The 27,380-nt window shown below is 38.7% G+C and overlaps 3 protein-coding genes across 6 annotated transcripts in view; all 3 read left to right on the top strand.

Annotated features, from left to right (window-relative positions):
- LOC306871076 (ectodysplasin-A-like) overlaps window positions 1–10,321 on the top strand; it is a 40,743-nt gene extending 30,422 nt beyond the window's left edge. Inside the window, exons 2-8 of the mRNA XM_079418765.1 lie at window positions 2,159–2,222; window positions 6,161–6,196; window positions 6,297–6,482; window positions 7,138–7,172; window positions 7,343–7,394; window positions 8,143–8,273; window positions 8,421–10,321. Of these exons, the coding sequence (XP_079274891.1) occupies window positions 2,159–2,222; window positions 6,161–6,196; window positions 6,297–6,482; window positions 7,138–7,172; window positions 7,343–7,394; window positions 8,143–8,273; window positions 8,421–8,681 (765 nt within the window). The 3' untranslated portion in view covers window positions 8,682–10,321. The remainder of the gene's footprint in view (window positions 1–2,158; window positions 2,223–6,160; window positions 6,197–6,296; window positions 6,483–7,137; window positions 7,173–7,342; window positions 7,395–8,142; window positions 8,274–8,420) is intronic.
- Window positions 10,322–14,198: 3,877 nt separating this feature from the next.
- Window positions 14,199–18,180, top strand: LOC306871531 (protein Wnt-11-like; the record flags this gene model as incomplete). Its single annotated transcript, XM_079419546.1, has 5 exons — window positions 14,199–14,278; window positions 14,657–14,892; window positions 16,218–16,495; window positions 16,660–16,952; window positions 17,208–18,180. The coding sequence occupies 5 exons, from the start codon at window positions 14,199–14,201 to the stop codon at window positions 17,380–17,382; spliced, it is 1,062 nt and encodes a 353-aa protein (XP_079275672.1). The 3' UTR covers window positions 17,383–18,180.
- Window positions 18,181–21,412: 3,232 nt separating this feature from the next.
- On the top strand, window positions 21,413–25,835 carry LOC306870961 (immunoglobulin-binding protein 1-like). Of its 4 annotated transcripts, none has more exons than XR_013784299.1 (7): window positions 21,413–21,659; window positions 22,164–22,478; window positions 22,973–23,168; window positions 23,702–23,778; window positions 23,878–23,987; window positions 24,121–24,374; window positions 24,751–25,137. XR_013784299.1 is itself a non-coding variant. In XM_079418580.1 (6 exons), the coding sequence occupies exons 1-6, from the start codon at window positions 21,445–21,447 to the stop codon at window positions 24,264–24,266; spliced, it is 1,059 nt and encodes a 352-aa protein (XP_079274706.1). In that variant the 5' UTR covers window positions 21,413–21,444; the 3' UTR covers window positions 24,267–25,835. The 4 variants fall into 4 exon arrangements, 2 of the variants coding, with proteins under 2 accessions (XP_079274706.1, XP_079274705.1); XR_013784300.1 differs by having other exon boundaries at window positions 24,118–24,374; window positions 24,751–24,993; XM_079418580.1 differs by having other exon boundaries at window positions 24,121–25,835.
- Window positions 25,836–27,380: the final 1,545 nt, after the last annotated feature.

Genomic DNA, 27,380 nt, shown 5'->3' with positions numbered 1-27,380 from the left:
TTTTTGTGGAAACCATGTATTATATAATGAATAGAAAGTTCAAAAGACTAAATAATCCAACTGTACATCTCTTGTGATACTGCAGTAAGACAAAGTTTGTAATGACCTTTAAAGAAGAAAGAGATTGGTGTACAGTGTTTTGTTTAGTGTGTGTAAAAGAGAGACAGATGAGATGTCTTACACTAGAGTCGAGTTACAAGGTCTAGACTGCACAGAGCTGTTTCTCACACACACACGTCTTGCTAAATGAGGACATACTGTAGACCTCTATTGTATATATTTAAAGCTAATTATAATTACTGCAGACTAACCCAAATCATATGTCTAAAAGAAAACGTTTTGCATGTTTAATATTTGAAAAACATTATTTGCTTTATTTATAAATCCCTTTTACTTTTGATGGCGACTCAGATGTCTCCAAAGGCAGGTTTTGTCAGATTTGGCTAACTTCTAGGGTCCGTTTTCTCCCTAAAGTACATGTAATTAAACCTCCATACTCGCTTTCTTTTGTTGCTTATCATAATTGAAAATAAGAAGATCATTGTAAGCTTGGAGAAATGTTTTCAATGTTCTCGCTCTCACACACACACACATACAGACTCTGAGCCAGAACATTATGTCCAAAGGCTGGAACATCCTCTGGCAGGAAGACAGGCCTAGAGTGTCTGATTTCAAACACACAGTGGATTAAAAAAACAAAATGTGACACAGGAAGGTGTTTACAGATCTAAAAGTGTCATCTTACCGGTTAAAACACACGCATACTCGCGTTCACACTCACTTATTAATGTTTTGCATGGATACATGAATACACATGACACCCAATGCACTCTGGGGCTGAACTTTGTGATTTAGTGGCTTCTCTAATCACATAAATAACGTGCATTTTACCCAGACAAAGCTGCATGACCCCGCTAACCCTGCTCTACAAGTGTGTGTGTGTGTGTGTGTGTGTGTGTGTGTGTGTGTGAATTCAGACTCCTTTCCCTTCAACAATCCTGCAATCAAAAAAGACAAGCCATGAAGATGACAATGGCAGTCTATGTCTTGTAACGTGATTCTACTGTGAAGAACAGCAGGGTCATGTTCTCTGTCTTACAGACACAGATATGTGCTACTGCAACTGACCCAGAGTTACTCTTCTCTCAACCTTTTCATTCACTGTGTATAAACATGCATGGGAACTCCAAACTGTCCTGAAGTATCCTGACCTGATAGTTATCCCCGAATATAAGATGTATGATGAGCTGCGTGTCCAACATCTGCCTAAACATCCTCTTATTGCAGTCTCAAAAGCTCACAGTGAAGAACAATGAAGAACTGAAATAAAGATAAATAAGCAAGGAAAGGAGAAAAAATAAATAGAAATGTGTGTGTGGGGGGGGGGGGGGGGGGGGTTGAATGGAAAATGTATAGACGGAATGAAGCCTGAAATGGAAAAAAATAAAAAAAATAGAAAGAAGAAATTAAATGAAAAGAAAAATGAATGACTAAAGAAAGAAAAATCTAATAAAAAAAGAATGAAAAGACAAAGAGAGAAGAAATAGCAAGAAGGGGAAACTATTCTGAAAAATATGAAGGAGGGAATAAAGAATGAGATGGAAATAAAGAAAGAATGAAGAAAAAACGCAAGAGAAAGTTTGTTCTCTCCCAACCTTATCAATTTAGTGAAAATATCTCTGCTTCCCCTGTATGTGTATGTGTATGTGTGTGTGTGAGGCTTGCAGCGCTATTACTTTGTTCATATGTGAAATAATGATAAGAAAGGTATTTCCTTTCTAAATAATTCATTAAGTTTATGTGATTTTGTGTGCTGGATCATCCCAATGGAATGTCTTACATTACATCCATTAAATCCACAGGGTTTCTCAACACACACACATTATGTTCATTATGCTGTCTTTTATCGGAGGTGTGTGTGTGTGTGTGTGTGTGCATGCGTGTGTGTGTTTGTGTGTGCATGCGTGTGTGTGTGTGTGTGTGCGCGTGCGTGTATAGAGACGTTTATTTTATGAAGAAGTGGATTCATTTCATTGATCATTGAACATTGGCTCAAACTCAGACTGGAGTTGAAATGTAAAATGCTTTGAAACAGCACCATGAATTAATTTTATTCTTCTGCACTGTATTTAAAAAAAGTATTCCTTCATCTTCACAGAGCAGATGGAGGGATGAACACACAAGAGGGCTGGAGAGAGTCATTCATCGTACCAAACGTTCAGGTAAAAAAAAACTCCTTTGTGTGTGTTGGTATTCATGAAATTTAGAGCTTATGTTAAGACAGTGTGTGTGTGTGTGTGTGTGTGTGTGTGTGTGTGTGTGTGTGTGTGTGTGTATATGTGTGTACGTGTGTATACATGAGTATAAAGCCTGTGAGATTGCCAGCGATTTCTCTTTGATGTGGTTTAGAGTTCAGAACGAGATGCATTTCCTTCATTTGATCATGCTACCTCTCACTCTCTCTCCCCCTCGTTCATTCCTTCCATCTTACTCATTACTGGGCTATGCTGTGCGCACCCGTAGTTTATACGTGAAATCTCTCTCCTTTTTCCATTCTTGTAGCTTCTAACAAACTGATATTACTCCTCTCTTGCTCTTTCTCATTGGTTGCCTCTAGCTTTGGTTACCTACTCCTCTTTCCATCGGCATGATTGGCTCCAGTTGGCAACGGTTTGATTGGCAGTTGGTTTGGCTTTGATTATGGCTGTGCAGTCACTGGGTCTGATCGGGAGTTCTACTGTTTCAGATTTTGCACCTGTGTGCATCATGTGCCAAAACAAATACCGATACAACACAGATAATGTGCATGCATGCCATCTCAAACGATGCTGAAGCAGATGTCGGGAAAGCAAGGTTACTGATGATACATATAGGGTAGAAGATATAGTGCGGGCTGTCAACAAATGAGATGTACAGTAAGGCACAGTAAGGAATTATGGATATCCTTAAGGCTTTATAATTGCACATTGGTAGAGTGACATAAAAAAAGTTGTATTTTGAATATTAAGACATTGTTTTCTTTGCTCCACTTCAGAGTATTCTATTCTTCAGAGTATTCTAGTCAAGTATTCTACTTAATTCAAACTTTCAGCCAACCTGAATATATAAGAAGAAGAAGAAATATTTTGTTGTAAGAGTAGTACTAGTAAATTATTAGTGTTACTACTACGACTACTATTATTATTATTAGCCAACGTAAAAGAGATGGATTTGGAAGGATGTCACAACTACTGACTGTTTTCACTGAAATCTCACCTTTTCCTGAGATCAAATGAGAATATGAGGACTACAGAAAATGATATTTTGGTGCAGAAGCCAGCAGACAGCAGGGCCTGAGAGCAGTTTGTATAGTTGTACCCCAATAAATTGTCATCAACTGTCCCATTTCAGCACATGACAGTTGTGCTATATTAACTTGTGGTAAAAAGTTTGAAAAAATGATGCCCATCTTGGCAAGTCATCAATTTAAACACAAAAGGCAAGTAATGTGGTTCATCTGCTATTGAGAATAATAAACATTACCCTTGCTGTAAGCATGTCTTTTTAAGCTATAAGCACATTTACATAAGTAAAATTGTTTATTAATTAGTGAACAAGATCCAGTATTTCTCAGATTATTGTTGTATCTGTGTGTGGGAGTCTTGTGCACTAAATTGTACATTAAATTCTCTTACACACACTAGTAGACTGGCACACTCAGGTGTGTTGCAGATGGACTCTGATGGAAACAATTCCTGTAATATGCTGAGATGTAAATCTCTGTATATTTGACAGCAGTGTATGGATGTTAATAAATCCCAAACATACTGTTACGTAGACATATAGGATATTGCATACAGCTCAATATATGTGTTTGAAACTATAGACCTCACTCATCGCTGTGAGCTCATTTTGAACAGCGTCCACTCACATAACTCATGTTGTTGTTGATTTTTATGGCTTAATTGTAATTCTGTTAAACTAAATTTCCATGAAATGTTGACAACAGATTTTAACTGATTAGATCTGAGTATAAAATCCAAGCATCAGACTGTGTTAGGTGAGTATTTTTGCAGGTGTCAAACTGTGTGTGAGCAGCTGCGTGTACATGCATGGTTTAATAAGGATCAAAAGTCATACTGTCTTCTTCCCAATTCTCAGATTCATGGGTCAAAGCACTTGCACATGGACATGGACACAAACTCACTAACTTTGTGGCCTCATAAACCTTAACTTTGTGAATGTACAGCTGGTGTTCGGTGTGTTTGTGTGTGCAGCTGCATGTTTGGTGTGAAATATGGTTCCAATATTGTCTGTCTTTGATGCTAATTTGTTCCATTCATTAAAGACTTTTAACACTCTTTCTTTCTTCTCCCATAAAACAAACACAGACATGCCCTCATGTCAAGTAACCCTCCATCAAAACCATTTTGATGAATATGCATGTACACAAACTTTTTATATTAGTATTTTATTTATAGCTCAACATTTACAAGCACTTGTTCTTATATAGTTGAGTTGCTTTTAGAAATATCTTTGTTGCATGTACATTCATTTGCTAAACTGCAGTTTCAACTACAATATTATAAATGTTATCTTTTCCTGATGCTTCTCTTGATGTAAGCTCTCTGAGGCTCACCGGCACCACCAGAGGGAGTTCATTCGCTCTGTTGATAAATCTGCGCCACTGGCTTGACAATTTCACAAAACCAGAGATTTTTTCATTATGTTTAGCAAATGTTTTGTAAATCAGGAGAGTGGATTTGCTAAAGCAGCAGGGACGGTTTGCAAAGTTTGTTTAAATAAGTAAATGTGTAAGGCATTTATAAAACAAACATTACATGTGGCAATCTGGGAAACATTCTGATTAAGATTTTGTTTTTGATAAAGTTTTTGGAGTAGAAGTAAAGACTATGTAGATAATAAAGGTTTTACAAAACAAACCAAGGCTTTGTGAAGTGGGCTGGATGATTTGCTCATACTGAGAACAAATTCAGAGTAACCATTTGATGTGTGAAGCCCCTGACAGTTCCAAACAGAAAAGCATTTTTTTATGAGCCATTGTGTCAGTACTGTGTTGTTAGAGCAGGGACACAAAGTCAATCTGGCTACAGTTTCCACTTCAAAGATCGCTAGAAAATGTACACAAAGTCCATTTGAAAACAAACTGTATTAATTCTTTAACCATTTTGTCCATCTGCTTTCTATGGCCAGTAAAATCACTGTGTTAATTGCACCCTGCAGTTGCGTCTGTTTAAATAGGATTGCGGGTGGGATGTGAATAAGATGCAGGGTTTGCGCTGAAATAAACAAGTATTTGGTGAGTTCATCCCTGATTGTTTTATAAAAAAAGACAGGGACATCTGCAGAGAGGTACTGAAGGCAGGTCGAGTTCTTTACATGCTTATTATATGCGTCATGTTTGCTTTTTGTCATGCTTGCTTGATTTTATGTATGTGCATGCTGCCCCCCCCCCCCCCCCCCCCCCCCCCCCCCCCCCCCGCTTCCGTTGTTTTTCATATAATGAGAATAAAGGAAGATTAAAGGAAAAGATTAAAGGCAGCAAGTTGTTTCTCTTCACTTTTGATATTCTGTGTTTTGAGAAAAAGAGATATCGCGTGCGAAGCCCACCAGACAACACAATGAAAACAGCAGTCATTTACAAATGAGTTGAAGTAGTATTATTGCGAAAAAAGACCCCCGAATACTAGCCAACAAAAACACAAGAGTGACCTCAGGCCTTAGGAACACAGATCTGTCTCCTGAGAGTCAGAGTGTGTGTGTATTTAGGCTAGACTTTAAACTATACAACAGTGGATTTTGTCAGACTTGTTTAGTACAGATGTGCTGGATTTGTTACACATTCACACAAACACACTCTTACTAGATATCGTTTCACTCTTGTGTCTACTTTTGTTGCTTGTTGTACAGTGAGATGTGTGTGCGTGTGTTATTTGTAGACACCAGCAGAAGCAGCTGTCCTTCAAATAACGTTTGGGGTTTGTTTTTCTGTGCTCATGTGAGTGTCATTATCGGTTTAGCTACTTTGAATAAATCAGTCTCTTTTCTGGAAGAAAAAAGCAGGAGCCCAGGGAGAACATTTCTTTGCATTTGTGATCGTGATTGTAAAATGATACATTTCTAACTGATTATCTTTTCTTGCTTCTTATCCCTCTTCCAGAATCTAATGGAAAAAAGAAAAGAGAGCGGAAAAAAGGTAATTTCATAATTTTCACTCTATTTAAAAAAAATTGCAATTTTGAGTACAGATTCCTGCATTCCTCTCTCTTTATTTTATTTATTTATTTATTTTTTAGGCAAGAAAGGACCCCCTGGCGCTCCTGGACCTCCAGGCCCACCTGGTCCACAAGGTCCACCTGGAATACCAGGGATCCCGGGAATCCCAGGCAGTAACGCGATGGGTCCCTCTGGCCCACCTGGACCTCCTGGACCCGCAGGGCCACCTGGACCACAAGGTCCACCTGGACCACAGGGACCCTCAGGTTAATACAGACACTTGCCCCTACACGCAGTCACAGCAAGCTGCTAGTTTAAAGTCACCATGAAATCAAAATGGACAATTCCATTTTTGAATTCATGTGCCCTGAGAATCTTTAATAAAAATGTAATCAAATCTTTCCCTTTGCAACAACATCTCTTCTTTGACAATAAATTCTTCCCTTCAGCAAACTGTCACTCACATGAGATCACAGCAATAGCAAACAACAACGATCCAATCAATTCCCAGCGGACAAAATCAGGTCCCATGACTCCCATCCTACTTTTTTTGCTTATTCCAGAAGCTGCTTCACTCTGAAATATATCTTAGGGAAGAAAAAAATGTGATTTCCATAATATGGCAATGTTAAAGGCCTGCTCACATTTACATTTACATTTAGTCATTTAGCAGATGCTTTTATCCAAAACCACATCAAGAACAATGCAACAGAGCAACACAACACAATTGCAAAATCGACTGAAATGCTGCTTCACTGTTGCTTCACAAATTTTTGTAATCCATAGGAATTCATTGTTTAAATTGAAAGGCTTGTTGCTGCAAGGATGTGTGGCAGACATTCACTGCTGGTGTGAATAGATCATAAGCAACTAATAAAAGCAACTAAGAAAAACTAATTTCTTTCCTCTATGTGTCAACAGGTGGTGCAGATAAAGGCAAACACAGAGAGACACAGGTATGCACCATCCACTGCTCATCACTCCATATTATATTCTCTCAGTATTAAGTAGTAAGAGGATGTTTAATGTGTAGATCAGACACATCTGAAACATGCTAATAAGTCTTTGCATCAAAAGTACATAGAAAATGTGGGGGGGTTATTTATTTGTAAACATGTTTCTGCAGCCAGCTGTGGTGCATCTTCAAGGTCAGGAAACTACTATCCAGGTGAAAGAAGGTAAGAGTTAAATAATGATCTCCCACATACAACTATGCGTATGCTTCATAATGCTTATTGATATTGTGCGTTAATGACTTTCATTTGTTAAAGATTGTATGAAGGGCTCAAATATAAGGAGGGCCTGTTGTAAATGTTCTTTGTAAAAAAATAAATAAATACATGAAATGAACATTTCATGAAGAAAAAATACGCTACCGTTGGAGTCAACAAGGACACGTTAAATTTATCAAAAGCATAAAGACGTTTTAAAGTAAAGACCTTTATAAGGTTACAAAATATTTTTAATTCAAATAAATGCTGTTATTTTGAAATTTCAATGCATCACATAATCCTGAAAACACAAAATATTGAGCAGCACAACTATTTTCAGTGTTGATGATAATAAAGAAATGTTTCTTAAGCATCTAATCAGTATATTAGAATGATTTCTGAAAGATCACGTGACACTGAAGACTGGAGTAATGGTTTTGCATCACAGGAATAAATTACATTATAATTTGAAATTAAAATGTTTTAAATTGTAGAAATATTTCTAACTGATTTTAATGTGTATGTGTGTAATAACATTTTTTAAATAACTAAATTAAATTTTTGACAAGGCAAGTAGAAATCGGAGAAAAACCTCCTTATAATTGAGCCCTGGTGTGTGTGTGTGTGTGTGTGTGTGTGTGTGTGTGTGTGTTTTAACTATGTGTCGCTGCTGTCATAACAGATGATTGAGTATTTACTGATGTCTGTTTGTGAGATTTGTCAGAAGGTGTGTTGAAAAATTGGAGAATGATCTCAATCCATCAGAGGGTGTTTAAAATGCACTCGCGCTCTGGAGAGCTGGAAGTCCTACTTGACGGAACATATTTTATATATAGTCAGGTAGAAGTGAGTACAGTCCCTGGACTAACTCTACTGCTTATACACAAACAAATACAGACTACATTTCATACAAACACAAAAAATATATATATTTTTCCATGATTAGAAATAAGTAACCATTAACCTTTTCTTGTGTGTCTGTGTGTTCATCAGGTATATTACCTGAACTTCACGGACATAGCGAGTTATGAGGTGATGGTTGACAAGACTCCATTCTTGCGCTGCACGCGAAGCATCGAGACCGGCCAGCGTAAGTTTAACACCTGCTACACCGCGGGGGTGTGTTTGTTGCGAGCCCGCCAGAGGATCTCCATCCGCATGGTGTACGAGGACACCTCCATCTCCATGAGCAACCACACCACCTTCCTCGGCAGCATCCGTCTAGGGGACGCCCCGGCCGCTGGACACACCTGAGCACATCGGCGTACGGTCGACCCGATCAGACACACACACCACGCTGATGAGCTCACAGACCACACTCACTGAACTCAACTGAGCCAGTATGTCTCATTAGCACCGCCCCAAGGACACAGAGCCAACCATTTATGAACGACCGGGCTCATCTGCATATCTGCCGAGCGTCAGGCAAATGTGACTATGTAGCATCACCAACACTGACAAAAAGATCCAATTCTCTCTGAGTACTGAAACTGGTGAATAACCAAGATGCATTGTGTATCAGCCATTCCAGCAGCTTCCACCTAGCGATTGGATGAGCTCAGTGCCCTTACAGCGCTGCGTGTATGTGGTATCCGGCACGTGCAGCACAGGGAGGAAGTGCACCTGCAGTGATTGCAGTGACTGGAACTGTGATCGGAGTGAGATACTCTATTCATTCAATGCACCAGTAGCAGCCCGCTCAATCCATAACAGACACACACTTCAATAGATAACAACAACAACACATAAATAGTGAATCTGTGTACTTTTCTATTAAGCACTGATTATGGCAATGTATAAAACAGAATATCTATGTCCAGTTATCACTAAACCTCTACAAATGCAGTCAAGATACCCATTTTTAATATGAAGTCATGCAATTCTGAAATGTACAGTTTTATGATTTTTTGCTCTTTACCTGTAACTACCTGTGGGGAGAACTGAGTGATGGCAGTAGTTCAGGCACTGAAAGTGATGATAATCCATAATGCTTTTCTAGTGTCCTAGTCTTCAACATCATCCTGAATATGCAATACAAAACCATATGCCTCCTGTAGGGGACAGTAGTGCTCCTCTATAGCAGTGGTTTTCAAACCTCTCCATGAAGTACCCCCAGCACTGCACATTTTGTATGTCTCCCTATATCTGACACACCCACTTCAGGTCTTGCAGTCTCCACTAATGAGCTGATGAGGTGTGATAGAAGAGGGAGACATACATAATGTGCAGGGCTGGGGGTACTCCAGGACAGGTTCCTCTATAGCAAAAGAAGCATTGAGTCTGGCAGTGTTTGGAATAGAATACTATTGTACTTCAGTTACTTTTGCAGTACATAGAATGCATGCTGTACTCTAATATATATGTGTGTGTGTGTGTGTGTGTGCACCTGGTATTCATCACGTCCTGGGGACCAAATGTCCCCACAAGGATAGTAATACCAGTAAATCTTAATCTTGTGGGGACATTTTTTGGTCCCCATGAGGAAACAAGCTTATAAATCATACAGCATAAAGTTTTTTGAAAATCAAAAACTGCAGCATGTTTCCTGTGAGGGCTAAGTTTAGGTGTAGGGTTGGTGTAGGGCAATAGCACATACAGATTGTACAGTATAAAAACCATTGCGCCTATGGGATGTCCCCATAAAACATGGAAACCCAACATGTGTGTGTGTGTGTGTGTGTGTGTGTGTGTGTGTGTGTGTGTTTGTATATATATACTGTTTAAAAGAATTTGGGGTCAGTAATATTTTTTAAGTTTAAAAACGCATTAAATTGGTCAAAAGTTACAGTAACGACGTTTACAGTGTTGCAAAAGATTTATATTTCAAATGAATGCTGTTTATTAGCGTATATGCTGAATACTGTATCCCACAATGCAAAATCCCAATTTTACAGAAAAAAAAATCCTATAAAACATATAAGATGATAACTCACTGAACTGATCATGCAACTAGAACTATACTACTACTGAAACAGCGTCTCATAATCTATTCTGTTGCATATACCAGTTTTAAAAACAGTAGGCAGTAATCAGTATATTCTGAACACAGTATACAGTAAGCAATAAGCTAGTATTCCATTCCAAACATATGAGCCTGTCTTTCGCTCCAACAAATACTGATAAAATGAACAGTGTCATGAATCAGCCCTTGAGATTTCTCCAGCACCCAAGTGACAGTTCAGGATTGTGGATCTTGAATGGGTTGTAGAGAAAATCTGAATTATACAAGTGTAGTTGAGTTAATAGGAATCAGATCCTCACAATGAGAACAAACTGCTTTATTGTGTGTTCAAAGGTTTTGGAATTTAAAAAAGCATGGGAATTATCTGGAACTTTCTGAAGAGAGCTGGTAATCTGCCCTCAGGTTTCCTCTGCATGTTCCCTCTGTCTCCACATGGAAATGTAAAAAACCAGGAGAGTCTGAATGTGATTGTGTTCTGATAGATTTGTTGTTTATATCCCCCTTTTTCTTCCCACAAACATCACATCCGACCGACGGCTTGTTTTAGTTTTTGTTTCTGGTGTGCGTGTGTGTATGTGTTTTAGATATGAGTGTCTTTGTTAGGTAAGTGTTTGTATACTGTATGTAGTCCTGTTTTACTGAAGATAATGTAAATTTGTAAACTATACAGGGACTGTATATATGTACATAAGATATTTTGCTCTTTTGTAAAGTTTTTTTTTTTTATGTCCTATTAAATTGTTTTTGGAAGACTGTTTTTAAAGTGTGTTTCAATTTCAAATGTTCCCAGAGAAAGAGTGAATTACAGTGAGAACTGTAGTCTTGGGCCAGTTGATGTGCAGTGCCACCTAGTGTTCAGTTAAAAAAAAAAAACCTTGTCTGTTTTCTTATACCTGTAAGTTCAGTCATATAATTCAGATATGACCATCAGTATATGCTTGTAGTCATATACAGAGATGTTTGTGGCCTAATTTATTCAGCTCTAAAAACTGACTGTATTTGTGAACATATGTGACTGAATGTTGATTCAAACTCTCAGTGAAGAAACCAAATCAGTTTCACTTAGCATACCTCAACTTCATTGATGTTCCACACTGTCTAGAACAGAAACATCCTTTCTGCCTGTGTGTATTCAGCGTTAAGTGGTCTAGAGGATGGCGTAACGGCTAATAACACCTTACAGTGTCATTCTTTCACAAACATGAAGGTTTCGTCACCTGTTTCCACATTCCTCTGTCTTACCGTCTACATTGTACACAAACAAATGCAAAAGACAGGATACGCTCTTGGTGCTAAACTATTGTCTAAAATCTCAGGACAATTACGTCAAAGAGCACAAAACAGTAAGTAAAGGGCTCATCCTCACAAGCCCCCTGACTGCTTCAAACAGGTGAACTCTCAACAGAATGGTTTCTAGGTGAGACTCCATCCTGCATCTCACACCTCACCATGCTCTTTCATGTCTCTGTTATTGCTCAGAACAAAAGGTTTGCTGAAGTCCAGTAGTTTTTAACACTACTGGTGCATAGTGAAGAGCCCCTGTAAACAAGAATAAGAATATGATTTGCTATTGCTAACTAGGCTCTCGTCTATCATGCCTCATAGGCTACTAATTTTTTAACCTCTATGGATGTAGAGGACATACCATTACATTTCTTAAATAATAATAATAATGATAAGGTCGGAAATATTTTAGGCTTCTGTACAACTACTTAAATTGGATTTTGGAGGGAATACTTTCCTCAAACCATATGGTTGTTGGCTCATTATCACTTTTTGAAATTGCCCAGTTCCACTTGATCTCTTTAATATGGCTTTCTCGAGTTTGCATTCTGGTACAAGAACTCGTTTGTCAATGTGAATTTTATGCTGTAAGTGTGATTGTTGCATTTTATGTAAATGTAGGTTACTGTACTGAAACAGGTCAACTAAAGGTCAAATTTAACTGAAAGAGTCCATATCCAGCTCCAGTCTCTCTTTAAAAAGTTCCTCATTGCACTACAGCGAAGAAAAATACACAGCTTAGCGTTTCGTTTCATTTACTTATGATTTAATACAAGACCTGTTGAAACCTAAGTTGGTTTATTTATTGATGCAATGATGTCGCTTATTTACAGCACACAATACTCATAAAACCCGATGATTAGTCCTCCGATTATGGCGGGATTTGTTGATCGGATTAGCAACCCCGTAAAGCATTTCTATTATTCTGGCTCCATTAAAGAAAGAACTGGTTTGTTTGATCTTAAACCCGACCAATTCCCGCTCTCGCATGCACATCAATTCAAATTCCAGTTTGCAGTTTCAGCCGCTGATGGCCCATTGATCAATAAACAGTCTATTCGTGATTCTGGTTTGTCCCGACACATTTTCAGAGGGTTTTATTCAAGGACCAGTCAAAGAGACGCTTTTCTCGCTCGCAGAGGTGAGAGAGATGTTATTTCTGATTGTCACGGTGAGTATGGCCGTTCTGGAATCTGTGAATGTTCACACCTATGTGATGATCAGACTAGAGTGATTAGCACCGTCTCCGCGCCGCCATTCACATGCGCCAGCCGCCAGGCTGCATTCTTCCGCCGCTCAAGCACATTCAGCTCAACTGAATAAGCATCGGCTGATCATACGAGTAACATAGATTTGTGTTTATTGAACAGTTTTAGTGCACGGACGCTATTTAGCGCTTGTATATATGTTCATTAAACAGTAAACAATATAATCAGATATTGTTTTGAAAAAAATGAAAAGAAGGGCTCGTCCGGGATTTGAACCCGGGACCTCTCGCACCCTAAGCGAGAATCATACCCCTAGACCAACGAGCCGTGCTGAACAAATCTGGCTGAAAAGCATGTATTTAATGGATACTAATTGTTTTTTTTTCAGATTAGTTCTAATTTGTTTTTTTGTTAATGGAATTATTCACTATGTTTCAAGCGGCGCAACAGTGTAAAATTCTGCTTTTCTTAACCCCGAGGAGCCCATAAATAAGACTTGGGAATCACTTACTGTGTAGAATAAAGTATAATTCTGGATCATTGACTTTCAATGTCTTTTTCCCGGTTACAGAGACCTACTGCTGTTTTAAGATGTTTGCGCTTGTAAGGCTTGAGGAACGAGAAATGCGTCTTATCTGAAGTGAAAAGCCGAGTCAAACTGATTTTAATGTAAATGAACGGGTTGTTGATCCCGTTTGGACAGAAATCTTCAAAAGACTAAAGCCCAGTTGTTTCCTTTGGGAAGGCGCACACCCTGAAAAGCGGGGTTTATGGGTGATGTGTCTGTTGCTAATAGCTTTTCGTACCTCAACCTCGACAAATCCGTTAAAACGTTGTTTGCTCAGCAGGCTACGTGCGCACAGGAAAACAACAAAAAACAAATAAACAAACAAACTATTAAGTCTCTCAGGAGGCTTATAATATAAAAACAGTTTGACTAAACCTAAAACACTAAACCTGTTTGGTCTGCTTGATAACTAACACTTTAGTGAGCTTTGATAAACTCTAACGCTACTTTAATTCAGCTAAGATTTGGCTTATGCTGATGACGTATCTAACTGGCGTGACCAGACAATGTGGTTCATTTAGTTCTTTCTCAGTAGGTGTTCCTCCTGTAAACTGACTGTAGTAGGAAATCTCTCCGCGCGCTTCTTGAATATGAATCTAGAGACCGCCCACGCGCGGAGGGGCGGGTCGAGCCCCATAGCTGAACTATGAAAGAGAGACTCGGACACAGTCAGCGTGGTGTGCATCTTGAGCTCCTGGAAAGACACCAAACGGGACTTCAGTAGGATTTTTAAACGACAGAAGAGCAAAATGACAGCATGCAGGAATTTTCTTCTATTTTTCGTCACGTCTTTGAACGTGATTTATCCATGCACAGGAATATCATGGCTGTAAGTATTTTTATTCGTTAAACGACATTCATTTAAGTGATATTCACCAAAAAAGAAAGGAATAGAAAAAAACAGCAAATTTATTCCAGCCCTATCCGGGTGTTTTAGAGAGGCTCGTAGTATTAAACGTCACATTGATTCGAGAGCAAAATATGTTCGATTTGTGAATGAATCATTTAGAACTTCAGAATTCACTGAAGTTCCTTGAAAAGTTGATATTCAGTGGCACATGATCGCAACAGATGATTTTCGTTGTTTCTGTAGTTTTATCGATTGCTGAAAACATGTCAGATAATGTTATTAATTTAGCATTATTTAGTAAAATGAAGTTAGAGGTTTGTGTAAATATTTGCTCAGTCATGGTGTTTGTGTTTGCAGCGGTTTAACGGTAAACGGCAGCTCGGTGGGCTGGAATCAGACGCATCACTGTAAACTGCTGGACGGACTCGTGCCAGATCAGATGCAGCTCTGTAAACGGAACCTCGAGCTCATGCACAGCATCGTGCACGCGGCCAAACTCACCAAGAGCGCGTGCCAGAGCTCCTTCAGCGACATGCGCTGGAACTGCTCCTCCATCGAGAGCGCGCCTCGCTTCACCCCGGACCTGGCTAAAGGTGATACATACATGGGCAGTCTGTGCTTGTACATGTGTTGTCAGTTAGCCACATTCTCAATACATTAATATTTATTAAAATAATTCTGTTTTATAGTCATTCAACTGTTATTTATATCAGCATTCTATTGACCAACAGTCACGCTAATTTTTAGATATACAATATATTGTCAAAAGTATTGGGACACCCACTTCTAATGAACAGGTTTGACTACATTAGTCATTTTCATGAGTACAAATCTTAATGCTTAAGCTGATATTCTAGCAATTGTGGGCTTCTAATTTTATAGCAACAGTTTGGACCCGACCCTTTTTGATTCTAACATGACAGTGCCTCTGTGTATAAGGCAAGGCAAGGTTAGAAAAAGAAATGATTGATTCAGTCAGTATGGAAGAACTTAAACTGGTCTGCAGAAAGCCAAGTCCTCATCCCAGCTGAACAGCAGACCTTGAGCCAAAACCTTATCACCAAACACCAATGACTTGTATGGGTATAGTCATTTTAGGCACTTCCAAAACTGTTGTAAAAACAGAAATGGAAATACAATTTTTAAATACATGAATTATGTTTCCATCTTTGTTGCCACAGTTTTGGAAGTGCCTTTTTCTATTCTAAAGAAGGGGGTGTCCCAACGCTTTAGTCTATATAGTGTATATGCAAGTCATTGGTGTTTGGTGATTAAGGTTTTGGCTCAAGGTCTACATTTAAAGTCACACCAGAGGTGTTCAGCTGGGATGAGGACTTGGATTTCTGCAGACCAGTCAAGTTCTTCCACACTGACTGAATCAATCATGTCTTTTGAACCTTGCCTTATACACACAGGCACTGTCATGTTAGAATCAAAAAGGATCATGTCCAAACTGTTGCTATAAAATTAGAAGCACATAGTCCTCTAGAATATCATTAAATGTTTACACATTTAGATTTGTACTCACGGAAATTACTAAAGTAGTCAAACCTGTTCATTCAAGGGGGTGTCCCAATACTTTTGGCAATATAGTGTAAAGTATCAGCTATGTAAAAACCACTAATTCATAATATAACATTTACATTTACATTTATCTGACGCTTTTATCCAAAGCGACTTACAATTGCTATATATGTCAGAGGTCGCACGCCTCTGGAGCAACTAGGGGGTTAAGTGTCTTGCTCAGGGACACATTGGTGTCTCACAGTGGATTCGAACCCGGGTCTCTCACACCAAAGGCATGTGTCTTATCCACTGCACCATCACCACCCCATATAAATTTACAAACTACACAATTTTTGTATGTTCGGGTTGCTAGTGTTTGCATGGGTGATCTAACAGTGGCGTCTCTGTGCAGGGACCCGCGAGGCAGCGTTTGTGTTCTCTCTGGCCGCTGCAGTGGTCAGTCATGCCATCGCCCGTGCCTGTGCTTCCGGAGAGCTCCCCAGCTGTTCCTGTGGGCCAGCACCCTCAGAGCAGGCGTCCCCAGACTTCCGCTGGGGTGGCTGCGGAGATAATGTTCGCTACGGCCTGCAGATGGGCTCGGCCTTCTCAGACGCACCCATGAGGAACCGCCGCTCAGGACCACAGGCCTTCAGACTCATGCAGCTTCACAACAATGCAGTTGGAAAACAGGTAAGCTCAACCGCATGCTTAAATTCCACCAAAGACTGGCTTCACTTGTAAATTACCTTGACACACTCATCTGTGAACAGAATCCTTTCTGATTGTAACACTGAAACATGCATTTTTTTTGAAGCAGCTCAATTTCATTAATGTGTTTTGTTGTTTTTGCATAGGCACTCATGGATGCTCTAGAGGTTAAGTGCAAATGTCACGGTGTTTCTGGCTCTTGCTCTGTGAAGACCTGCTGGAAGGGCCTTCAAGACATCAACAGTATCTCAGCCGACCTCAAGTCTAAATACCTGTCGGCCACCAAGGTCATTCCGCGCCAGATTGGCACCCGCCGACAGCTAGTCCCCCGTGAGATGGAGGTCAGGCCGGTCGGAGAGAATGAACTTGTTTACCTGGTCAGCTCGCCCGATTACTGCTCAGAGAATGCCAATCAGGGGTCATTCGGAACCACAGACAGGTGAGATATGCATCAGCAATCAGGATTATTGATTGCTGATTAGTGGAGAAAGAGCAATCAGTTCTCAGACACTGTAATGAAGGAGGGACTATCACTGATCTGACAGAGAACAAAGAAAACATAGAATCAATAGAATTGGTTAAACATTATTACACATACAGAGACACAAATACTGATTCTCACATTGCAAACACGCTATTTGCCAGCATTAAAATACATTACGTGTGAATAATTTGCTCTGTATCCTCTCTGCAGACAGTGTAACAAGACTTCGACCGGCAGTGAGAGCTGTGGACTCATGTGTTGTGGACGAGGTTATAATGCCTATACAGAGGTGCTGGTGGAGCGCTGCCAGTGTAAATATCACTGGTGCTGTTACGTCTCCTGCAAAACCTGCCATCGCACTATTGAGAGATACGTCTGCAAGTGACAAACCACCCTTATGGACTGTCTTCATTGACAGAGAGAAGGAGGCATGGTGTAGTGCTGGATGAATATGTATGATCTTTTTAGAGCCATAAGTGAGTGGATAATCCTCTAGGAGTGCTGTAAGAATGGCATGAAGGTGAAGAAAGAAGAGCCGCAGTTGAGGAATACGGGATGGTGAAAGAGTTAATGAATGGCTGTAAACAAAGAACCCTGTGGGGAGGCCCTCAAGGCACCCCGCAGAAAAGCAGAGTGATAAGTAGTGGCCGCTCACAGCAAAACTCACCAACTCTGGCACAGAGAAAGACACTTGGGGGGAGGGTAGAACTGTGCTGGTGAAGAGTTACTTTACCTGTGGTAATACTTTACACATTGCTGATTCAGATCTGTTTTGGGGCCGGTTGCATAAAAGATTTAGACTTAGAAGTTAGTCATCTCATTTCTTTCGTTAGGACTGTTCTGTTTTTTAATTCAGTTACATAAAAGCATAGATTAGTCTAAGTTGAATCCAAAAATAAGATTTCCCTTTGGATAATTGGTCAAACTCGTACTTAAGACACTATAGAGCCAAGTTTATGCAACTGGCCCTTGGTCAGATAAATTTCATAGGTTCCACAGCAGCAAGAGATCAAACTGTTTAGTTTGGTTGACTTCAGAAGTTCTGTGCACTCATATTGATTGTGAAGGATTTGATGACACCGTTGTATTCCACTGTATTCATGAAAAGAATACACCCTGGGAAATTTGTACATTTTCTGTAAAAATGAAAATTTGTATTTATTTTATTAAAATATTTAATGTGAAAGAGTCTAATTTGTAATTTTTCATCATGTAAGAGTTAAAAGGATAGTTGGCCCAAAAATGAAAACTTGTCATTTTCTCACCTTCTTGGTGTTCCAAACCTGTATGACTTTTTTTTCTTCTACAGAACATAAAAAAGGTATTTTGAAGAATGTTGGTAACCAAACTGTATTGGCACACATTGACTTGCACTGTATGGACAAGAAGCACGGAGACCTCTCAAAATAGCTTCCTTCATGTTCCACAAGAAATAAGGTCATACAGGTTTGGAACGACATGAGTATAAGATGACAGCATTTGGATTTGGGTGAACTATTCTTTAAAGTCAGACTAAGGCAGTTTTGAGAAGACTTGTGTTGGTCAGAATCTGATCAGCGTTTTATAGCACTTCTGTATGTGAATGTAAGCATGTTTTCTCAGATCCCTCATCAACATTCTTCCACATCAAAGACATTTTCAGGATATCAGTGCTATAGAGAGATTTAAAATCCAGATAGCAAGAATTCAACAGAAGCTAAGGGAGAAAGAGACAGAGGGCTAACCTGTTCTTCAGTTCCTTTTGTCCTTTGATTTGGCTGATTTTTATCTCTGCATTGTTACAGAAAGACAAAGGCACACACAGACTTCTGGGCTCTTTGCAGGACCAGGCTGAGCCTCGGAGGGGGTTTAGCTTTGCTCAACAGTTTACAGTTAGGGGTCCTCAAATGCTTGATTTAAAATGTGATGTTGCTCAAATATTAGCAGTTATTTTCCCTTTACAAAAGTTCCTCTGAAGGCTTTAATCACAAGGATTTTATCAGCCACAGCAAGCAATAGACAGTAGAAAGGTGTGTGAGATGTGTTTGATATCTCAACGATGAAGGAGTGTAATGTCGTTTCTTTCTCTGTCTAAAAATATCAATCCGTTTTTCCGACACAAGATTATTTTCTCTCCTTTGTTGACTGTGACTCTCTGTGGAATGCGGCTCCTCATTTAACCGGGTCCCGTGTATTGTTTACAAAGAGTATAACACCACACTCCCACACAATGAGTATTTACACACACAGTCTGAGGAAGAGTTTAATAGTGATTGTTTGTGAAAACAGATGCAGGACAATCTCACCGATCTCTGCTGACAGACTCATCCAAACCTCTTTTTCACACACATTTGTTTTTCATCTTTTTCATCTTTACATTGCCTTTTGAGATGTTATTATCTATCCCCTAATGCTAAATGGTTTTCCTTATGGTGACATTGAGATGGTCTTAACAATGCAGGTGTCTTCAGTTTTCACTATCAGCCTGAGCCACACACACAGACAAAATCTTTTTTTATAAAATTGTCCATGCATTTTGCTATGTTTATATTGACCTAGGCCATAAACCTTCCTCTTTCAAAAACCTTTTGGCTTTTTGGTTTTAATTCAGAGATTTAGTCTCTTCATTAAACTTCTCATGGCAGGAACATCTAGTCCATTTGCTATCTGAGGTTTCCATTTGAACCATATATTTGAGTGTGTGTGTGGCACCTGTCAGTTCTGCCCCCCATATTGCAAATGACAAAGCAAAGGGCACAAAAGGCTATAAATTTCACAACATAGCTGGACACACACATACTGAGAATAGATCTGCAAGTGATTCCAAATATGTGAAAAATCAACAGCATGGCGTGACAAAAATAGAGCCTCTTTTTAGCTACACAACATGTAGGAAAACTGGGTGGAAATGTTCAAATGTATGCTGTTTTTTCAATTCTTTTCAGCTCATGGGGTCTCCTGGTGTTTGCATGAATGTGGTTTGTCTATGTCGGCTGTTATTCTATAGGGTGACAGTTGATGTATGTTGTATGTTCCAAGGGCAGAGATAAGGATTAAAGGTCATGACTGGGTTTGGGTTAGTCCTCTACTATGAGGGGAATTTTCTTTTTGTGGCCAGAAAGAGAAAATAACCACACAGCCCATTAAACTGATTAAAAAATAGCATCTTTAACACATAAGAGAATAGACATGATCTCACATCTGCTCGAATGTGTGGTTAACCATCAGGATCAGTGAACTGAATAAACACATTTACTTAAGCCTAGAGAGAGTTCTCGTCTATCACAGTAACAGCTCTAATGTGTCGTGGTTTCTCAACAGCTGATCATGCCAGAGGTTCAGTGATACAACACCATGGGAAAATGAGTTGAGTTTCCGCTTTGTCCTAACAAAGGCTCAGTCTTCGATGGTAAAACAGCCCTGGACTATGTTACTTTATGAAGTTTATTTGTCCTACACAGTCGGTTAAACACTCCCAGGCTCATTTACTGCAAGCAAAATCATTAATATCAGCCAAAGGTGCTAAGTTGCCTTCATACACCAACACAAACAAATAATCCAGCACAAAGTGATGCATGAAGTGACCGAGACCTGTTTTTTGCATGCAAAACAGTTCTTTGTGCGAACTGAGAGGCAAAGCTTTCTGTGAATATTTTCACTATGTAAAGTTAGCCATTGATAAATTAAAAAGACAAAAATATATATGCCTAGTGCAGGAACTGTCAACATATACTGTCCAGGGTAGGACAAGCGACAGAAATTCAGGATGGGAAAGTAGTTTTGTGTAGTAAAAAGGCTAATTTTGTAATATAATAGGATTTTATTTTTGTTTTAGATATTTGGGATCATTCCCAAATTATTATTGCTTGTTTTAAGCATAATTCTTTGAAAATAAAAAAGCATTGACCATTAAGCATAGGCTGCCCTGGTATTTAAAATATTTGTAAATATACGTTTTACATTTATATGCTCTATCATAAGAGCAGGATAATACACTGGTATACTCCAGTACACACTTGATGCAACAGCTTAGAACAGTTCAAATGTAAGTGTTTAATGGCAATTTAACCTTCAAATGAGGGCTATAGTTATTTATTTATTTATTTTTAAATCTATTCAATTACAATTATATATTTATTTCAATGATAAAATAAATGTTTTATTTCAAAGGTTTTCAAAAGTGGACATTATTTGAGTTATAGTTACATAATACTATTTTAAATAGTACATAATACTATTTAAGTTTGTTAATTCTAAGTGCTTAGTTTGTTTTGTTCACTTACCTACATAAACCTCTCTTTAAATGATGATGATGCCTGTTTGTTAAAGAGGTCTCTCGTGCGACATTAGCGTCATGCGGACTCTGCTGACATCTACAGTGAGACGTCAGAACTGCAACGCAGAGAACCGACCGGAAACAAAGAACCGGAACAAACGGAAGCCGAGCTGGATAAATACGCTTTGAGAAATGGCGGCCGCTGAAGACGCTAACAGTATACAGAACCCCAGTGGTTCAGAGGCTCCGAAGCTGTCGGATTTACTGGACCGGGGCTGGAAGCTGTTTGAAGAGGTGGACACCACAAACGAGCCGAGCAGCTCCAATGCGGTGCAGGTGAAAGTGAAGCGCGCTATCATGCAGCTGGAGGAGGCGACGAGGATGGTCAATCAGCTGGACCTGTTCAGGTTAGAGGAGCACACACACTGAAACGCGCTGATACCGAGAACTTTATATTTTGTCCAGTCATTAGTTGCCAATAAAAGCAGTAAATGTTTAGGATTCGCATTATAATTTCACAGTACAGTGATGTACAGTAAAGGCCATTTTTTTTCTACAAAAGTATATGTAAGTTATTGTTACTCCGTTCTTACAGTTATGTAGAGCATGACTCCGCTGTGTACACTGCTTTACACTGAATTGATGTTATATCTTCTCTAATTTCGTTATTTGGCTTCACAAATAGTGCACTAACGAGTATTACAGGACTACATAATTTTTCTTTCAACATCTATAATGTATTTGTGTGTATTTTGCCTTGTGCTATTAAAATAATAAACTGACAATTAATCTAACATTAAAATTACACATACTGTACATGAGAAGCACATTTTGCGCAAAAAAAAAAAAATCACGAGTCACATGATCATTGCAAAAGGAGTACTTATTAATTTCCTTTTTTTTTTCTGTAGTCATAATGAGGCATTGGAGGAAATCTCCACAGCTGACCTGAAGTACGTGTTGTTGCCGGCTCTTCTGGGAGCGCTCACCATGAAACAGGTGAACCCCAGCAAGCGTCTGGAGCATGTGCAGGCGGCCCGCGTCTACTTCATGGACTTCCTCCGGAGGTGCAAGGAGTATGATGTGTGTAGTTTTCAGCTGCCCAGAGCCAGCGAGCACACAGCAGACGCTCCTACTGAGGAGCAGGCCAATCCATCAGTCCCGATGCCAGTGTCACAGCTAGACCTCATCGCAATGGCAACACAAAGACAAGCCAAAATAGAGAGGTGGGTCGGCACTGAATATTGGGATAAGAGTTTTAAAGATGTTTTTAAATGAAGTCTCTTATGCTCACAAAGGCTGCATTTATTTGATCAAAAAAACAGTCAAAACTGATGTTGTGAAATATATTACAATTTCAATACTGTTTTCTGTTTTAATATAGTTTCATATCTATATTTTTGATTGTAATATATGCTGATTTGGTGCTCAAGAAGTATTTTTAGTATTAATAGTGTCAAAAACAGTTGTGCTGCTTATATTTGTGTGGAAACTGTGATACTATATTTTGTTCAAGAATATGATGCATTTTTTGTCATATAATTTTTGATCAGTTTAAACTGCCCTTGCTGAATAAAAACATTATTTTAAAATCTTACTGACACATTTGAATGACAGTGTATATGTAATATTTGTACAAGGTTTGTGTCTTTTCCATCAATTGTGCTAATGTTTGTGTAACGTTCATGTGTGGCATATTTACTCTGTAAGTTGTTTTCAGGTTTAAGCAGCGTAAGGAGACAGAAGCCAAGCTGAGTGAGGTTAGGGGGCTGGTTGAATCTGGTTCGGCCGATGAAGAGGTGGTGAGAGATTTTTACCTGCTGCATGTACGCAGGTGGGTCACACTAGCACTTGAGGAGATCGACTCTATCAACCGGGAGATGGAGATTCTGAAACGGATGGAGCTTTTCAAGCAGGTGTTTGATTGCCACATGAATTACATCTGTGTTTTTTAGTGTGCATTATGTGGTTGCATATCTACCGCTCTACCGATCTCTGATTTATTGCAAAAAAAGGAGATCAGTGTTGGGGAGTAACTAGTTACATGTAAATGGAATTACGTAATTTAGTTACAAAATAAATGTGGTTACACTTTATTTTAAGGTGTCCTTGTTATAGTGTAATAATACATTTAAGTACAGAGTAATATTAATTAACTACATGTACATACTGTATGGTGAGATTTAGGGTTACTTGTGAATTACATGTAATTATGCATAATTTATTGTTATTATAATAGTAAGTACATGTAAACATGTAACAAGGATAGCCTAAAATAAAATGTTAATGAAATTCTGTTAAAGTAATTGAAATAGTTACACTACTTGTTACATTTTAAATAGAGTAACTTGTAATCTGTAACCTGTTACATTTTCAAAGTAACCTTCCCAACACAATTTAAAAATTGAAATTGATTCATAGCTTTATTAATAATTGTCTGTTTCTGTAGTGCGCCCCCCAGCCATCTCCACCTAAAAGACCGCCCATGAAGCCTTTTATCCTGACTAAGGATGCTGTGCAGGCAAAGTATGCGTGCATTTGGAGTGTGTCTGTGAAGTTCAGTGCTGTAGTATTAGTTTGTGTGATTTAAAAAAATAAATAAAACATTCTCTGAATGTATTGCAGAGTGTTTGGCGCAGGGTATCCCAGTCTTCCTACCATGACAGTGGATGATTGGTATGAGCAGCACCGGCGGCAAGGATGTTTACCTGACCAGGGCATACCACGCAGTGCAGGTGCTTATATGCATATTGAGCGCTTTTGCAGAACATGGATTATATTGCAAGTGCATTAATGGATGATTAAATGATTTTGTCCTGCAGTCTTACTTTCACTTCATCAAGTGGCTCTGTCTTTCCTCCTCAGCAGATGGTGATGTAGAGGAAGATGAGAGAGCAGAAAGAGAGAGGAAGGAAGAGAATGGTGATGAAGAGGCACTGCAGAAGGCACGTGACTGGGACGACTGGAAGGACACACACCGGAGAGGATATGGCAACCGCAAAAACATGGGCTGATCTGATTTCACACACTCACATACGCGCGCATCCCTTCAGTTCCCTCAAATAAACCTCCCAATGCTGCCAATATGTGACATGGACACAACAGAGAATGGCACTGTAGTGGTTAGTTAAGATGGTTCCTTTTTTTCTAAACTGAGTTTGCGTATTTGACATTCTTTTATATGTCTCTATGTAAATCTTAAATCTTGGTGAGCTTAAATGAGACCTTAAACCCCTGAGCATCTGTGGAGATGGATGTTTGGGTGTCACCCTTTCCTACATGATTAAAAGTTTGCCTTTTCATGGATGTTGTTTTGAGTGCAGCGTTTCTACAGAAGTGTTCCATGTACTGTCAGCTTTTAGAGTCAAAATCAGTTGACTCAGAAGGACATTGTCACTGACATAATTACACCTAATTTGCTGTTTGATTTGAAGCCAGTTAAGACTGCATGTTCGTTAAGCATTGGCTGATATTGCTAGGCCTCGTTGTCTGTTTCAGAAGAGAAGCTTCAGTGAAGATGGTTCTGCAAGAGCATTTAGAACCAATAACAGCACTTGCATGGATCTGACGGTGACACTGTGGTTCAAAATTGCTGAACAAACTGTGTAGGACATTGAAACAAACTCTCTAGACTGCCATTTTATTCTGAAATGTATTTATTATCTGCCAGCTTTGCTTTTCTTTTGGAAAACTCTGTGAAGTCAACTTTCAGTTCATCAGTAAACATAAAGAGAAATCACCTATCAACAGCCTATTTCTTTATATCTGAATGTTTTATGCAATATGAGGTCTCTAGTAATAATGCTTGCTTTGTAATTTAATACAAAAAATGTATCAGCATAATTTGAGACATTGCATTGAAAAATGAACATACATTTATGATTGTTATGTGTGTCCTTATTTTAATGACAGCAATCGACTTTACAAGTGCAAAACCAGATGAGCCAAAATGACAACAAAATTCTGATCTTCGTGCCATTCATAATTGAGTAGAGAATGCCTTTCAAAATTCCACATACATTTCAGAATTTCAAATAGGTAGCAAACAAGGTGCAGAATTGCAGTTTTATTTAATGTAGGAAAAAAATTAACTTTTTACTATTTAAATTTTTCTGTATAAATTACCCACTATAAACATATTTACAGCTGATAATAGAGATCCGTTTTAAAGCAGGAAGTAATAAAGGCTTATTAGTTTTCTGTAAATTACGTCATTCCCATTCAACATCCTGGCAAAGTCTTTATTGTACAACTTTTGTTTCTTCTTTTGTTTTGTTTTTTAAATCTAGTATCGTATACTTAATTGGGGTCGTGGAAATCCATTGCGGAGGTTCCCATGCTCAGAGGAACCGAAAGGTGGAGCAGGAGAATAGGGTTGGTTGTTTTTCTGTTGGAGTGATAAAGAGCAGAAGGATGATTTATTTAAGGAGAAGACCTTTGTTCATCAACAGTAAGCTTATATCCAGAACACTGGATCTTATCAGAACACTGCTTCTGAATTGCTCATTTGCTGTATATTGTACCATAATATCCCCATGGAGAAAAACAAATAAACTCATAAACGTTTACTATTTCTGAAACTGAAATGTTTAATATATTCTTGAACCATACCAGGTCATCATATGTGTGTGAAGGGACACGTGGTCTGTAATCACTGTGGTGGTCTGCAGAAGGGCTGTGGTCTTCATAAGGGTTTCGGCTGGGGGGATCTCTAGCATAAGGGTTGCTAACAATCTGACCCCGAACTACGCCATTGCTACAATCACGCAAATACACAACACAAAAAACACTGAATTAAACACCAGGATGTGGAATACAAAACATGGAGACTAAGATTTTTTCTTTTCATCTTGATAAAAATATACATACTGACAATATAGTTTGCCAGAGAATCTGCTGTGAAATCATTTGAGCTCAATCATTTTATGTAGAATTATCAATTACCTGTAGGGCTGCACATGTCCTCCCATGGGAGGGTCCCGCATCGCAGTGTACATGCTGTGGAGACAATCAAAGTGACATTTAAGACACACATTCTTCATGATCCAACAAGCATTTTAATTCAGTCAAATCACCTTGATTTCTAAAGCACTTTGTTCAATGCAGATTGCTTCAAAGCAGCTCCACAGTATTAAACCAGAAATCAGAAGAATCATTAATGGAAACTCAATTACGGAAACAAGTCAAATTCTCTAAAAAGACAATAGTGTCATAAGAAAGTTAATAAATTATGAAAAAAATAAGCATTTATACAGAGGGCAGCATTGTTATTCAGCTTGAGTCAGTAGATGCAGTTTTGTTCAAACTGCCTCTAATTCAGCCTTATGAGCAGTTTTACATGCTGCTAAATCATATGCTAAAATGCCAGATTATCAGATAGTTAGCGTTATGTCAATAGGGAGCAATGAAAAATTTAGTTCACATTTAAAAACATGGTTTAATTTATCTACCAATGTCTGTCCACATACTTGTTTGGCTCATGAGATCGTCCATCAGGCATGCTGTCAACAGATGGGCGCACACCACTGGATAGACTATATTAAAATACATTACAGTACAGCAAATAAACAAAATTACAATCCAACCACTTCAGTGATCTGTAATATAAAGAGATCAGTAGTTCAAACACATTCAGGATTAATTTCACTATAATTATTAGCAGGCCTATTATAGATATAAACTTTAGGTAACATTATGACAGTGCTAGTTGTGATATCTAAACATATATTAGAGACATCAAACCATGATTCAAACTACAACTAATCTTATCTAGGCCATTCAGTAATTTAAGTAACATTGACTATACCTATAGGGCCGAGCAGGACCTCCCATTTGAGGATCACGCATCCCACTAGATATGCTGGAGAGACAAAGCAATTAAAAATGAAGGACTAAACAAAAACAACAACAACCAGCAGCAGGCAAAATTATTTTCACATAAATTAATTAACTCTAAAAAGGGGGGGGGGGGGGGGGGGGGGGGGGGATTCTATGCTACTCTAAAAGCCACAAACGTACTATGAGGCTTCATGTAGGAAACCATTAAGTAGGAATAAGGCGAATAAGGTAAAATTTTTAACTAAAACATATTAGTTATTTAATAAGTGCAATTATTTTGTATTACACAT

This window comes from Barbus barbus (genome assembly GCF_936440315.1).
Source record: "Barbus barbus genome assembly, chromosome: 6".
Classification (NCBI taxonomy): domain Eukaryota; kingdom Metazoa; phylum Chordata; class Actinopteri; order Cypriniformes; family Cyprinidae; genus Barbus; species Barbus barbus.
Note: the sequence above shows the minus strand (reverse complement) of the source record. Positions and strands in the feature narration are given on the sequence as shown.